This window comes from Seriola lalandi, unplaced genomic scaffold (genome assembly GCF_002814215.2).
Source record: "Seriola lalandi dorsalis isolate HSWRI2012SDOR001 ecotype SW California unplaced genomic scaffold, Sedor1 jcf7180002054934, whole genome shotgun sequence".
In the NCBI taxonomy this organism is placed as follows: Eukaryota; Metazoa; Chordata; class Actinopteri; order Carangiformes; family Carangidae; genus Seriola; species Seriola lalandi.
Window position 1 is genome coordinate 1,060,473 of NW_019525486.1, and position 14,337 is coordinate 1,074,809.

Consider the following 14,337-nt stretch of genomic DNA (forward strand, 5'->3'; position numbering starts at 1 on the left):
GATAACTCTACTTACTTTGCAGAATCAAATGAATAACACACAAAAATCAACAAATAAATTACCATTTGTTATAACGTTAAGATAAGACTTTATTTATCCCCAGGAGGAAATCCACAAATTACCCAGCTGTAGGCTATATAAAATCATTAAGCTGCAATATTAAAAATTAATCAGTAATTATAAAACGAAAATAATACACACCGTTCTGCATAATGAGTACTTTTAGTTTTGGTGTTTTTAGCATAATTTGATGCTATACATGTACTTTTACTCAATTTTGAATGGAGGACTTAATTTTTGTAGTGTTTTACACTGATATTGCTAATTTTACTCTGAGTCCTTCTCCCACTACTTCTCAAGTTGAACCACAGGTTACTCATGGAAACAAAGGGGATCGCTGAAAATGTCCAACTCAGTTAAAAAAGTGAGACAAGGAGAAAAAATACCTCTGAAGTCCACGGGAATCCAGAGCAAGTAAGCTGGGTCATCTATTCCTTAAAGCTGTTTAATAGTTTGGTACACAATTTTTTATTTATTTCCTTGAAATGACAAAAACAAACCACCTGATAAGCCTGTGTTCTAGGGCGTCTCATGATCTCAGGAGGCTTCAGTCCCTGCTTGCCAAAACCGGCCCCAGACAAGAGGTGACCAACAACGAGTGACAACATTCTGAGGCAGCGTGTCTAGACATAATGATAACGATACAAACCAGCTCATATTTCTTCAGGTTTGTGTATATATTGTAGCATGAGACTCCCTGTGATGCAGGTGGCTGCGATGAGTCACAGCAAGGCATGCAGCGGTGGAGCCGGCAGATCACAAGGCCTGCATCATCAAAAAGACGGCAACAGACACCGGAGTGAGAGCGACATCAACAGTGAAGCATCTGAACTGGAAAAATTCAGGTTTACCTTTCAAGTTTCTGTGTCTTAAAAGAAGCCATATGTCACACATGTTAAATGTTGACTAAACCCAAACACAGGTTTCTAAATTATGAGAGTATTAATACATTTGGAAGTTGTTAAGAGGGCACTGTCACACAGAATTGTGTTTTTTAGTGATGTGGTGGCTGAGCGTTCATTATTATGGATCATTATTTATACAGTCTGTACTTCCTTGTACCTGATTATAGATACATTCATTTCCCAGCATATCATACAGGGACCAAAGATGCTTCAGTGGCCACCCACTGCATAAACTCTTCTCTGACATCCTCGTGTCTTTGGTCAAGAACCGACTCTGCAGGTAAAATGGCACGTAAATATCAATTCTGCCATTGTGACACAATTCACTAACAATAGTTTCTCTTTCTATAGTGAATGGATTGACCATGCAACACCTGAATCAGTCCTCAGGGTTCTCATCTGCCTACGATTATTGATCAGAGATCCTCACCATCAGGTACAACTTGATAAATCCTTTCAGTTCTCTTTCTGCATGCTATTTTAGTATTCATTATTATATATTGTATAAATACTTCCACATGTATTATATTCGTGCAGCAAACGAATCAAAACAATAACTGCCTCTTTTAACTGCTTCCCCTTTTAGAAAACTCTCCATCAGCTCCAGGGCATCAGTTTACTTGCCAGGGTAAAGTCTCAAGAATCTTTTTCCACATGCCTAAACAGGCTGCATTTTGTGATTTATCCACATATATCTCACGTCAACATCCTCATCCCTGCTCTGTTTGTTTTCAAGTATATGGAGGCTGTCACCGCCACGTACATATCTTGTGGCGAACAGGCGTTTTCCGTGCAGAAGCTGGTCACAATGACCTGTGAGTCGCCTGAAGGGAAATATCACAGAACAACTCTGATAAATTGAGTCTTGTGTGTCTTGTCCTTATCAACGCCGGCTTTGTTGATTGCTCTGCAGACATGTTTCAGAAGCTGTCTGCCGCTGAAAATCAAAGGGCCTGGGTCATCGCGAGTGGCGCTCACAAAGTAAGATAAGTAGTGATAAGGTTATCTGTGAGTATGTGCAAAAACATGAAATCATTCCTGCTGGTACACAAAGTTAATACTGGTCGCTCACTACATGCTTTATAGGTAATATTGAATGTGTTTATGTAGACTACAACAGGCATTTTGTGGCATTTTCATTTCTTTCAAATTATGTATGTTAAAAGTATGTTAAAGTATAAAGATTGTTATTAGATGTGTTTTATTCCTGTTTAATGTATTTTAATGTTTTATGTAGCAATGGTTGGGACAGCCTGTCTGTTCATGCAGCACTTTACCCAAAATCACCTGCCTGCATTTCATTTAAATCTGCAGTGGATATTCATTATCTCCAGCTAATTAATCATAATATTTTTTGTGACCCTGTGAATTTTCCTCTATCGCCAACATTAGGAATAAAATTATACAGGAAATATTAAGATTTAACGCAGTTGGTATACAATTTAAGGGGGACATTCATGTTCCACAGAGGATGAACCCCATTTTATACACTATGCCGATATATGAAATTCACATAGAAGATATCTCTCTCAACCTAACTGACAGATGAATAAATTTCGTCATGGACGTTGATTTTCTTCATGGGATAAATCCTTTAGAACTTTACAGCCTCTTGCAGCTTTACCCACATGACAAACCTCACATTTTAAGCTCCATTGTAGCTCTAAGAGAAGCAAAATTGTCAGTACTGTTGCCTGGTCCGTCCAGTGCTCGATATTGTGGGTGACAGTGAACATCGCTGCTTCCAGTGTGCAAATATTTACCCTTAGTTGAGGGTCAGTGACTATCTCTGTGCTCAGTTTGTATCACTACACATTCCTCTACATTTCCTCTTCATATAATTCAGGCTCTAATAAAGTATACATTTCTAGACCCTGGTGAAGCTCCTCTCCACAACAGACAGCAGTGTGCTGCTGGGAGCCCTGCTGGCACTCAGCACTTTGGCTGAGAGGTAAACACATATTTCATTTAATGCATGAAATACATTTATGATTTCATCTGTTGCTCAAGCATTTATTTCCTGCAGCCCAGAATGCAAGGAGGAGATTGGGAAGCTACCGATCGTGGAGAACCTTCTTGTAATCCTGCAGGAATATGACCTGCTGTCAAAGAGGTTAGAAATCACTTATCTGTTGATGTATTGTCAGGCTGTCAGATAAAATGTTATGTCAAAGTTGTGGTGGTTATTTGTGAGAACTTTCATTCATCCATTAGTGCCAATAAAGTAGAGCCATAAAACATGGAAAGAAGCAAGGCGAGACTCATAAAACGGTGATGAAAACAGTTATTAAGGGCTGTAACACAAAACAAGTCTGTAAAAATAAGTTTTATAGAGCAATTTAAGAAATGGTACTGATTGAGGCTGTGGAGATGGGGTCTAAATGCTAAAATTCAAACAGCATTGCTCCTGAAAAATTCATTAAGTTGCTATAATCACCCAAAATGTGAAGTAATATTCATATAACATACATAATATTAGCCTGATATTTCCTCCAGGATAACTGCAGAGCTGCTGAGGCTCCTGTCCCCGGTGCAGCAGGTGAGGCAGCAGGTGAGGGAGCTGGAGGGGCTGCCCGTGCTGCTGAGCCTGCTGCACGGCCAGCACCTGAAGCTGCTGTGGAGCCTCACCTGGGTCCTGGTCCAGCTCTGCGAGGATCCCGACACCAGGGCAGAGATCCGGAGCTGGGGAGGGGTGCAGCAGCTGCTTTGGCTGCTCAACAGGTTGTTGAAACTTTGCGGTGTTTTTGAGTTTTATGTTACATCCTCTCTTTCCAGTTGTTAAAACAGCCTCTCTTTTACTGACTAAAAAGGTGCTTCAACAAAAACCTTTTGCTCTTACAAACATTATCCATTCTGTCCACATTGAAATGTTTGTGGACACGCCAGTGATTTGGTATTTGGGAGTGACAAGAAACAGATTAAAAAATAATGATCAAGATCAAACCAACAGAGGTCGAGATATTCTGACTTTCAGTCAGAACACTGCAAAACACTGGGTCCTACATTTCCCATAATGCAACTTGATAGTGTCTTTCTTTAGATCTGGGCTTGGGAAACTAAGAATTTATAGCAGAAGGCGTGCATTACAAACCGGGGTGTGGACTGAAAGACACGGGTGTTTACCAAGCAGGGAGGGTCTAAGGAAAATATGCTGTTGGTTACATAATGGGAAATGTAGGATCCAGCGATTGTAGAGGTTGACCCACATTAAAGTCAGCAAATCTCAGGCTACAGCATAACGTTTGTACAGTTTTCTTTTAGAAATCTGTCTCTTTTAAGTCCCCAAAACTTTACCAGAGTTCAATACTAAGTTGCTGGAGTACCTCTTTACAAAGAGAGTATTTATAAAGTGAAGGTTCAGATTTATACTGCCCTATAGCACAAACTAACTTCAAAACTAGCTTTGTTGCCTGTTCTCTGTTTTTGAAACAAACAAAAGCTTTCCACACTCTTCTCCAATATCACCCTTCATTTCAGCATTTCAACATCTCATGATGTAGACTGCAACTACAGCTGAGCGACCACGACCATCACAAGCTTTGTACTGAGGCCCTAAAACAAGTGACAAAGACGTGCTGTATTATAAATTATTTATCACAGTGACATACAAAATAACTCTTACAGTGACAGGCGGTATGTCTCCGATTGCGCCTCAATCGAGACGCTGTCCAGCGCCAACGCTGCCGGTCGCATCCAGAAAGAGCACGTCAGAGAGGAGCTCAGCCCACAGGAGGAGGTGGACAACACCAAGGCCCTGCATTCAGGTCAGGGAAGATACAACTCGTCACAGAAAATATTGCATTGAAATTTCTTTTTTTCTTGAAGGTTTCTTCTTCAACCAGTAAAAGTTTGTGCTTTTTATAATGTAAAATAGTGAAAAATGCTGCTGCACAGAAAGAAAATCCTTCCCCCACAGGAGTCTTATCAGCAGCTGAGAATGTAAACATCTTTTTCCTGAAGTTAAAATCCAGACCACTGAAACAAGACTTGTATCTATGATTTTGGAAGTAAGTGGTTGTAAATCCTCTGTTTCTGGAAATCTGAAGACACAACTGTAAAAATAAAACTCCCTTTGGTATAAAGCTATTATCATCTTGTAATGCAGCACAGCTCTCCCTTTTAGTGCCTAAAGAAGAGCTTTATATTTTACATTTCAAAGTCAACAGGGTTCCAGTCTTTGTTCTGTCTTCTGGTTGTTTTTCTTCACAGCTGCTCAGATTGTCTGAGTCTTTAAAACTACACATATTATTTCTTAAATTAAGTCATATCCTGTCTAATCCCTTTCCCAGCCTGTTGTACAGCTTTGACGGAGCTTAGTCTGGATGACACATCTGCTCACCACATTGTGCAGGTAAGAGAAAGTCTCTAATATGTGCACAGTCCATATTGATGTAAAATTACCATATATAATAAAACATTGCATGATTCATTCTTGCATCCTTTTCTTAGGAAAATGGGATCTACATTATAGCAAAGTTGATTTTACCACCAAAGTCTGGAGCAAAGGTCACATCTTTACAGGTATATGGCTTTGTGCAGTATGAGCATTAAATTACATTATGACATAAATGAAGATATAACCTCCAGAAAGTAACTTATTTGGAAATCTGTTGGTTTATTGGCAGTGCTATGCATTTCGGACCCTTCGATTTCTCTTCAGTGTGGAAAGAAACAGGCATCTGTTCAAGAGGTGATGCTGCATGATTAAAAAGTTTATAAAAATATATATTCCAGAAAGAAAAAAGAACCTAACCTTAAGTTCAGGTCATGCATAAATAATTCAAAGCTAGCTTCTGTTGGATATCTGCTTTGGAAAGAGATCTCATCGAATGTTCTCCACTGGTGTTACGTAATCTTTTATCCCTTTCAGACTCTTTCCCACAGACCTCTTTGAGCTGTTTATTGATGTTGGCCATTATGTGCGGGACCTCACAGCCTATGAGGGACTGCAAACCAAAGTTTCACTCTACACTGTAAGAAAACAGCTTCTAAATGGATTCATCTGTTTTTGGCTGTAAAATAAAAAGAAATATTACTGCTTTATTTTATCATGAATAAAACTTTGTAGACAGACGAGGAGGATTCTCTTATAGTGTGTTTTGTGTGTTTTTTTTAATGCAGGAAGAGGAACTGGACAGTCTGAGAGAGAGCATCGAAGCGGTGGACCAGAACCGACCTCCCCTTAAAGTCATCAGCGGTTACTCCCTACTGGACCATCTGGGCACCGGGGCGTTTGGAAGCGTCTTCAAGGTTGGACGAGTGTCCTCAAAACTGACAGAATCTGCACTCAGCAGGGTCAATTTTGCGTCTTTGTGTACTTCTTTGTGGTTCACATGAGCATCACTGATTTCAGTAAATTTACTCAATGACAGGTCCAAAAGCAGAGCGGCCAGAACCTCCTGGCTCTGAAGGAGGTGAACCTGCACAACCCGGCCTTTGGCAAAGACAAGAAGTCCAGAGACAGTAACGTGGAGAAAATCATCTCTGAGCTCACAATCATCAAAGAACAGGCACAATTTTTTAATTGTGATAATTGAAAGTCAACTTAAAAACATACCAGGTGAAAAAGTCAGACCGTATTTTGTGTTGCTTATGTGTTGCGTGGTTCTTCCTCCCCAGATGACACACCCAAACGTTGTTAAATATTACAAGACGTTTTTGGAAGGTGAGAGGCCGTCGAGCCGAATTGTGAGAAGACATACAACAAATTTATAAAGGTGAAAACCAATATTTGTCCATTTCAGGTGACAAGCTGTACATTGTGATGGAGCTGATCGAGGGAGTGCCACTGGCTGAACATTTTAACTCCCTGAAGGAGAAGCAGCAGCAGTTCACCGAGGACAGAATTTGGAATATATTCATGCAGGTAACAACTGCTGAAATAAACCTTGGCAGAGTATTGGTTTTATAGAAATTTAGATTTCCCAAGACAAAGACAAAGATCAGTAGTCTTTTATTTTGATAGTCCAAGGTTGACGGCAGCTGTCACATGACAAACAGTAGACGTCAAACAAAGTTCAACTTGCCAATTTGCTCGACGATGTAACCATAACCCTGTTCATCCAGATCAGATTTAAACCCAGACACTAAACTCTTATAAATAACTGTCCCTGGAGTTGTGGGACTGACGGGAAGCTCAACAGACTTCTGACTGACACATTACTAACACTTACTACTAAGTCAAGCATCAGTGAAACATTGGTTCCCAACCAGGTGCACTTCGAGGAAAGATTGTGGACATGCTTAGCAAATTTGAATTATGATTTCATTTTAAAAACACATGTACATTTGTGTATATGAAAAAAAAAAAAAAAAGCAGACAGATGGGATTACAAATGGATGTAGAAGCTGATCGTTAGTTATTGTTAAAACAGCCAATAAACTACCGGCTACAACACCAACCTGAGTCAGCTGCAACAGCTCAACACCTAGTGCTGTGAGTGAGTGTGTGACGATGAAGTGTGACTGTACGAATGAGAGCCAAACCTTTCGAGGAAAAAAGCTCAAGCCTCAATATCAGCAACTCTAGGATTTCTGTGACTTGTCCACTTTTATATAATTAGTGTTAATTAAAATCTACTTTAAAATCAATTCAAAAGAACAAATTTGGAACATGAAGGTTGTGTTCCTGAGGGAGCTCGTCTGATTGGGCAGCGTGGATACATGAGATTAAAGAAAGGTAGGAGCCACTGAAGCCCTTTTCCTGTAGACTTGTTCACTGTCCTGCAAGATATTAATGTTAGTTAATGAATTTCAGTTCTGTGCTCTCTGCCAATAGTTTGGGATGAAAGCCTAAAATATGAATGTAAATATTTTCCACCGGCACAGGAGTCTACAATAAATAACTAAATCACTAATTGATATAACTTCTCTACGCTCCCTCAGATGTGCCTGGCATTGAGGTACCTGCACAAGGAGAAGAGAATAGTCCACCGCGACCTCACGCCAAACAACATCATGCTGGGGGAGAAGGACAAAGTCACCATCAGTGAGTGTGTGTTTACAGCTCGTCACACCTCACGTCCGCTCTACGCCACTTCCTGTCTTGTCTAATTATGACCTGTGTCTCCGCTCTGCTTGAAGCTGACTTCGGCCTGGCTAAGCAGAAGCAGGAGAACAGCAAGCTGACGTCAGTGGTCGGCACCATCCTTTACTCCTGGTGAGGAAATTCATTCTGAGCATCCTGCTGAATTAGCGCTGTATGGCAGAGCTGTTTAATGTCATCAAAGTCTATTAGCAATTTAAACGCAGTGTATTCTGCAGCTCAAAGGAGTGTTTATGGTCCTGCCAAGAGATATGTATTCACATTATGGGGATTCTCCTCCCATTTGGGGATAAAAACAAAAACTGTCACATTAAAATTTTGTTTTAAGACTTCATTTTAAATAAGATAAGAGTAAAGACTGAGTTGCATGATGACTAAATCTGAGTTGTAGACCTTGAGACTGAAGATATTTTTGGAAAGTGAGAACTATTTAGACTGGGTTTTAGGGTTAAAAGGTCACTCCACTGATTTGGTATTGCACTCTTTAAAACCTGCAGCTCAACCACCAACAGTTCAGCCACAGTGTGTGTTATTCTATCATTTGATGGCACACACAGCTCCCGTAATAAATTTTCTTCACATATGAAATACTGACAGTCTAGATGTTTATGTTTTGTGTTTCAGTCCAGAGGTGGTGAAGAGCGAGCCGTATGGAGAGAAAGCTGACATCTGGGCTTTAGGCTGTATCCTCTATCAGATGGCCACTTTACAGCCTCCGTTCTACAGCAGTAACATGCTGTCACTGGCTAGCAAGGCAACATGACGACACACACACACACACACACACACACACACACACACACACACACGTCAGTTATTGATCTTTCCCTCTTCCTCTAGTAGATCGTCGAGGCCGTCTATGAACCGATTGAAGAAGGTGCTTTTTCAGAGAGAGTGACAGACATGATCACATGGTGAGAATTTTTTTATTGATTTTTTTATTACTGATTCAAACCCATAGGGTGATTCTACTTAACCTTTATGATACTAAATTATATGTACTAAATTTATCAGTGCTTCAATGATCGTCCATGTCATAAATTTGATCCATTGTATTACTTCAGTTTTCATTGTTTTGGGTTAAAGGTCATTTCATATTAAAATCACTCGTTCATACAGCGCTCTGTGACCTATCAGGTGTTTGAGTCCAGACGCAGACCAGCGGCCGGACATCGTTTCCGTCAGCTCCAGGATCTCTGACCTCATGATGAGGCTGATGGACGGCCTCTACACTTCCCAGAATGCACTGGAAAGAAGAGCAGAGAGAGACAGGAAACGAGCGCAGAGGTACTTCCTGGAGCGGCACAAAAGCAGGATGAACTGCTGCCTCTCAAACCAGGTAATTTAGATTCTTTAAATATTTTGGTGAAGGTGCTTTCAGGATGTTTTTATAATCTTTTGTTTGAATTAATGGTGTGCTGCACTGCTTTCAGGAAAAATCCTTAATGAAAGCTGAATATACGACTACACACTCTTCTGCAGCCTGCACCTCAAAACACAGCGGGCGAATCATCTGTCAAGGTGACTGTTTCCTACTGTTCAGGATTTAACACAGACTGGGAGAGATTTAATTTGAAAATGACAACATGTTATAAATAATTGTGTGTGTGTGTGTGTGTGTGTTTGTTCAGATGCTGCCTCTGATGATGACGTTGAACCGTCGCATACCAAAAACAACACCACTGCCTCTGTAGGAAAACATTACGGTTAGTTCTCTGTCTCTTGCGAAAATATCCACCATGATGTCGAGCAGCAGTTTTAAATTTTTGCTAATTAGATGTTCACATAACAAGCACGCCGGTTTTCCCTGGCAGAGACACTTGTTTGACCAACTAACAGACATGTCAACCTGCTCTTTGTAGACACGGGGAGGCAGGGTGGGATTTGAAACGGCTGCTTGTTTTAAAGCTGTTAGTTACTATTTTCAATTTTCTCTCACAGTTTAAGTTTTTCACTATGTTTTGGATTAACCAAGATTTGATGTTTTGACTTTTTTGTTTGGACTGAAAGGACTCAGTACCTGCGTGACACCTGATCAAATTCTACAAAGGTAAGAGAAAAACCTCACATCACCTATTTCTGCACGTGTGGTTCTTCTCTTCTAGTAATGTGAAGAAATGCACAATTATCCAGATACAAACCAACAGTTTAGTCTTATCTGCATCTGTTTATTGACTTCCCTTTCTCCGCTTGCCTTTCCTCTCAGTGGGGATTTTACTGCAGCAAAGATTAAACCAAGACCAGGTAATTTTTCGACCTGATGCGAATGCCTACCGCTCTGTTTTTAAGTCTCTTGACAATGAGTATACAAGTAGACTACACAAATAAAACAAAGCAAATTTCAAAAAGTTTGAATGTCATAAATGTCTCTTAGAAAATGTTTCTGTCCCGTTTGTTTAGCCTTCGTCAGTCAGTGTGTTTGGTTTCGATCTTATCTCAGTGTCAGCAGGGATCTGTGTCTCCCAGAAGAAGCTTAGACAGATTGATGATCCCAGCCAGAGGCTCCTCGTGCAGCTGCACAAAATCATCTTCATCACTCAAGTACTGTAATACATCTTGTTAAATCTCATCAGAGTTCAGTGTAACGCTGCAGTCACAGAAAATCCTTATCAGCGATTTCATCTTTCTTTTGACCAGTAGAAATGCTCGTGGTGATCTGTCTGCAATCAGGCTCTTCATTTTTATCGTCAGACAAAGCTTCACATCAATGGCTGCATCTGACTGTAAATGTGTCGCTATTAAAGTGGATTATCTTAATTTCATCTCCAGCTTCCACCGGCTCCGCACCACAACATCAAACGACGGGTTATTGAAAGATTTAAAAAATCTCTGTTCCACTTTGGAAGCGATCCATACAACCTAAAAGTGGAGCTCAGCAAGGTTTGTACTGTCGACCTACAATTCACAATTCATAAGGAAGACCCTGTCAAGGAGGAAAAAGGTTAGCTCAGGTTGGGTCATCAGGTAAAGACTTGTATCCAGGCGCTCCCACATAAATGAAGTCATGTGGTCACTGAGGAGGCAACAATAATTCACTTCCTGTAATTGTAGGGACGCCAGCCGCTTGGCTCTAGGGATGGCAATGTCAGCCCCTCACTTTGATCCAGACCAAAGTATCTCAACAACTACTTTTAGATGGATTGCCATGACTGACTCTTGTACAAACACTCATGGTCCTCAGAGGATGAATCCTACCGACATGACTGTGGTGCCATCATGACGTTCATATTTGTGATTCAGGGTGAAATGTCTCGACAGCTGCTGGATGGATTGCCATGAAATCTGGTGCAGATATTCATGTTCACCTCAGGATGAACTGTTATAATCTTCGTTTGACTAATACTTTGGTTTAGGACCAAATATCTGCAAAACAATCACATTCCCTGCAGTACTTTGTGCTTAGTGCTACTTAATACTAGCAAATGTTAGCATGCTAACACGCTAAACTATGATAGTAAACATATCTGCCAAACATTAGCATGTTAGCATTCCCATTGTGGGAATGTTAGCATGCTGAAGTTAGCATTTAGCTCAATGTTACACTGTGCCTGAGTACAGTGTCGCAGGGCTGCTAGCATGGCGGTAAACTCTTTCACTGTTTGTGAACTGGTTAAATTTCATCAAGAGGTTCATTTTATCCTTGTGTGAACTGCCATGAACTGAAAATGCAAAAGTCCTGTTTGACAACAGTTTACCTTCATTACAGTCGTTATCGCTGCACCTGCCAAACTGGTGAAATCACAAATTTATGGACAATCAGATAAAGTTATACAGTGTTTGTCTGCTTATCCACCTCCTCGCCATTTTCATTTATATCTCATACTCCGAGCAAAATGAGAGTCCTCCTGCTTGTTTCCTGCAGCTCCTCCAGGCCTCTCCAGAACTGATGGAGCTAGGCTCAACCAGTTCAGACTGGTGGCCTCTGATCCACCACGTCACAGGAGACCCCCTCGCTGCTGACACCACAGGTAGAGTTACAGTAATCTTACCACAGCTTTACTCTATACGTCCAGTAAGAGACACCAACACACAAGACACTGCAGGCTGCTTAAGGGAGCAAACTCAAAGCAAAGTATCGATGTAATCTGGTTCATTCCTCACAACGATTTACTAGATTGTCATCAGGCTGGCTGCAGCCGCAGAGGAAGCAGCGAGCAGAGAGTAGCACCCCCTGGCCTCAATTATTGTAAATTCATTGTCAGATGTTTAACTTTTTAATGCCAAGAAAGTGAAACTGATTCTCATTTTACTTTCCAGGTGATGGGAATCTCAACGAGGGGGTTACCTATCAGCAGATGCAGGTCAGTTTCTCTGAGAGGACAGTAAGGATTTTTTAGATAGATAGATGAGCTTCATGGTCGTATTGAACATCTGTCCGCTGCTGTTGAGGTGATTTCCTGTTCAAATGTTCCTTCACAGGGGATCATAGAGGAGCTGCTGGAGGAGAACAGCTACTATGAAGCAACAAACAGCAGGTGACCTGAGAATTTGTACAGATGGATGATAAAACACATCTTCTTTCATTGCAGTGACAAACACACAGTACACCTAAAATAATTACTGGACTCATGGTGAGTCACAATTTCCGTGACAGTCAGTTATTCTGACGACGTATGTCACTTAAGGTTCTTGTGAATTAGTGAGTCCAGTGTCGGTTTACGGCCAGGTTTGAGGTTAACCCTAATTTATTTCCTTTGCCATGTGTTACTGGTTTCTAAAATGTGACAGGAGCTGTTACAGGCAGTTTGCAAAATTAGGAAAAGAGATTAAATGGGATTAAGTGGGATATGGTAAAACTCAAAGATGCTTGTAAAAATTTATTTCTCAACTTTTCACGTGGCAAAAAAAGCATTTCGTGAACTCACTAAATGAAATGTAACTGTTGTGGTTTAGTATTTATACTGTTTTATGTGTTTTGTGTTCACGTTAGGGGCACAGTGAAAAGAAATGACCAAGACAAGAAGTGACCATCCGTCAATATTCATCTTCAGTTCACAATGATTATTAATCTTTTTTTAAATGTTCTTTATATATAATTTATACTTATTTAACAGAAACCTATTATATCATTTATACTAATTTAACATATAAACCTCTGTAAATCATAAATAAGAACATGTTTTAGTTTGTACTTGACTTGTTGACAACTTGGCAGGTTGCTGTTGTGAGGCTGGTGTAACATGTTTCCACATGTTTATATCAGCACACTCCTCCTCACTGGTTCTCAGGAGCTGTTTGTACAGATGTCATGTGACTGAGTTAATTTCCAAAGATAATTAGTCACCCTTGCACTGAAAATGCTTGTATGTGCTTTTAATGAAGGTTGAAGATATATATGATTATTGTTGTTGTTATATTTCGTGTTTATTTTTTAAAGCCTGTGAGCGTTTCAGTCGTTACAAGCTTCTCATATTAAAACAAACTGGCCTCCGGGCTGCATGACACACACAGCCACCACCGTCCAAAGCTTTTAATCAGTGGGTTTCAGCAGCTCTGCTCGTGTGAAGCTTTCTGTTTTTTGTTTATTCAGGTTTGTCTGAGTGCAGTGCTTTAAATGCTCCGGACCAGACTCAGCGGTTTGACTGTTTTCAGAATGTGTTATTCAAGTGGCTGCGACCCAGTTTCCTCACTCACTTCGCTCTCAGAGAGCTGATAAGACTTCACCTTAGTTCACCATCAATCCTCACACATATCAGTGTTTGACTGAAGCTTTAGCAGACGTAAATACAAGGTCAAATGTTTTTCCACTTGTGTTGAATTAACATGCTCTCTGAAATACTGTTATATTGTTAGTGTTAGTGTACTGTTGTATTTTTTGTATGTAATTTCATTTTGAAGAGCTGAGAGCAGCTGAAAATAAGCTTTCTTGTGCACTTTGATCGAAAAGGGAACTGTCAGTATATAATCTGTATAAAGAACAGTGAACTATTTTAAAGTGATATATTAAATAAACACTTTTTTCAAGCAGAAAACTTGTAACCATTTGTGGCAGTGAGAGAGAGATTGAGTGAGCTGGACACAATGCACAGGCTTGATGTTGAGCTGATGAGGTGAACAGGATGTGTTGGAAGGAGTACTCACATCATTTACTTAAGTAAAGTACTAATACAACAACATAAAAATACTCCATTACAAATATTATCAGACAAATATACTGACAGTATCAAAAGTAAAAGTACTCCTGCAGGAAAATGACCCGTGAGGGATTTATTATTGCATATGTATATTAAATTATAAGATATATAATATTTAAAAGTTGTACTGGTTGAGATGGGGCTATTTTTAAATACTTTATATACACTTAAGTTAATTTGTTGTTTCCAACCT

At 40.1% G+C, this 14,337-nt stretch overlaps 1 protein-coding gene across 1 annotated transcript; it reads left to right on the forward strand.

Moving 5' to 3' along the window:
* Positions 1 to 309: 309 nt before the first annotated feature.
* On the forward strand, positions 310 to 13,982 carry nek10 (NIMA-related kinase 10). Its single transcript, XM_087170213.1, has 35 exons — positions 310 to 474; positions 572 to 644; positions 769 to 905; positions 1,150 to 1,245; positions 1,317 to 1,401; positions 1,552 to 1,593; positions 1,702 to 1,780; positions 1,879 to 1,946; positions 2,837 to 2,916; positions 2,992 to 3,078; positions 3,462 to 3,686; positions 4,590 to 4,729; positions 5,255 to 5,316; positions 5,415 to 5,486; positions 5,591 to 5,655; positions 5,836 to 5,938; positions 6,087 to 6,215; positions 6,338 to 6,475; positions 6,585 to 6,630; positions 6,710 to 6,831; positions 7,851 to 7,953; positions 8,049 to 8,124; positions 8,635 to 8,764; positions 8,854 to 8,924; positions 9,148 to 9,349; positions 9,444 to 9,531; positions 9,642 to 9,716; positions 10,021 to 10,060; positions 10,217 to 10,254; positions 10,451 to 10,551; positions 10,780 to 10,890; positions 11,873 to 11,978; positions 12,268 to 12,311; positions 12,430 to 12,485; positions 12,941 to 13,982. Exons 1-35 carry the CDS (start codon positions 404 to 406, stop codon positions 12,975 to 12,977), a joined length of 3,198 nt encoding a protein of 1,065 aa, XP_087026339.1. The 5' UTR covers positions 310 to 403; the 3' UTR covers positions 12,978 to 13,982.
* The last annotated feature ends 355 nt before the right edge of the window (positions 13,983 to 14,337 follow it).

Excerpts from the sequence above, each read along its gene's own strand:
- nek10 (XM_087170213.1), top strand. The coding sequence starts at position 404 with ATGTCCAACTCAGTTAAAAAAGTGAGACAAGGAGAAAAAATACCTCTG. Across the intron at positions 3,687-4,589 it reads CTGCTTTGGCTGCTCAACAG|TGACAGGCGGTATGTCTCCG; the intron begins GTTGTTGAAACT and ends TAACTCTTACAG. Across the intron at positions 6,216-6,337 it reads CGTTTGGAAGCGTCTTCAAG|GTCCAAAAGCAGAGCGGCCA; the intron begins GTTGGACGAGTG and ends ACTCAATGACAG.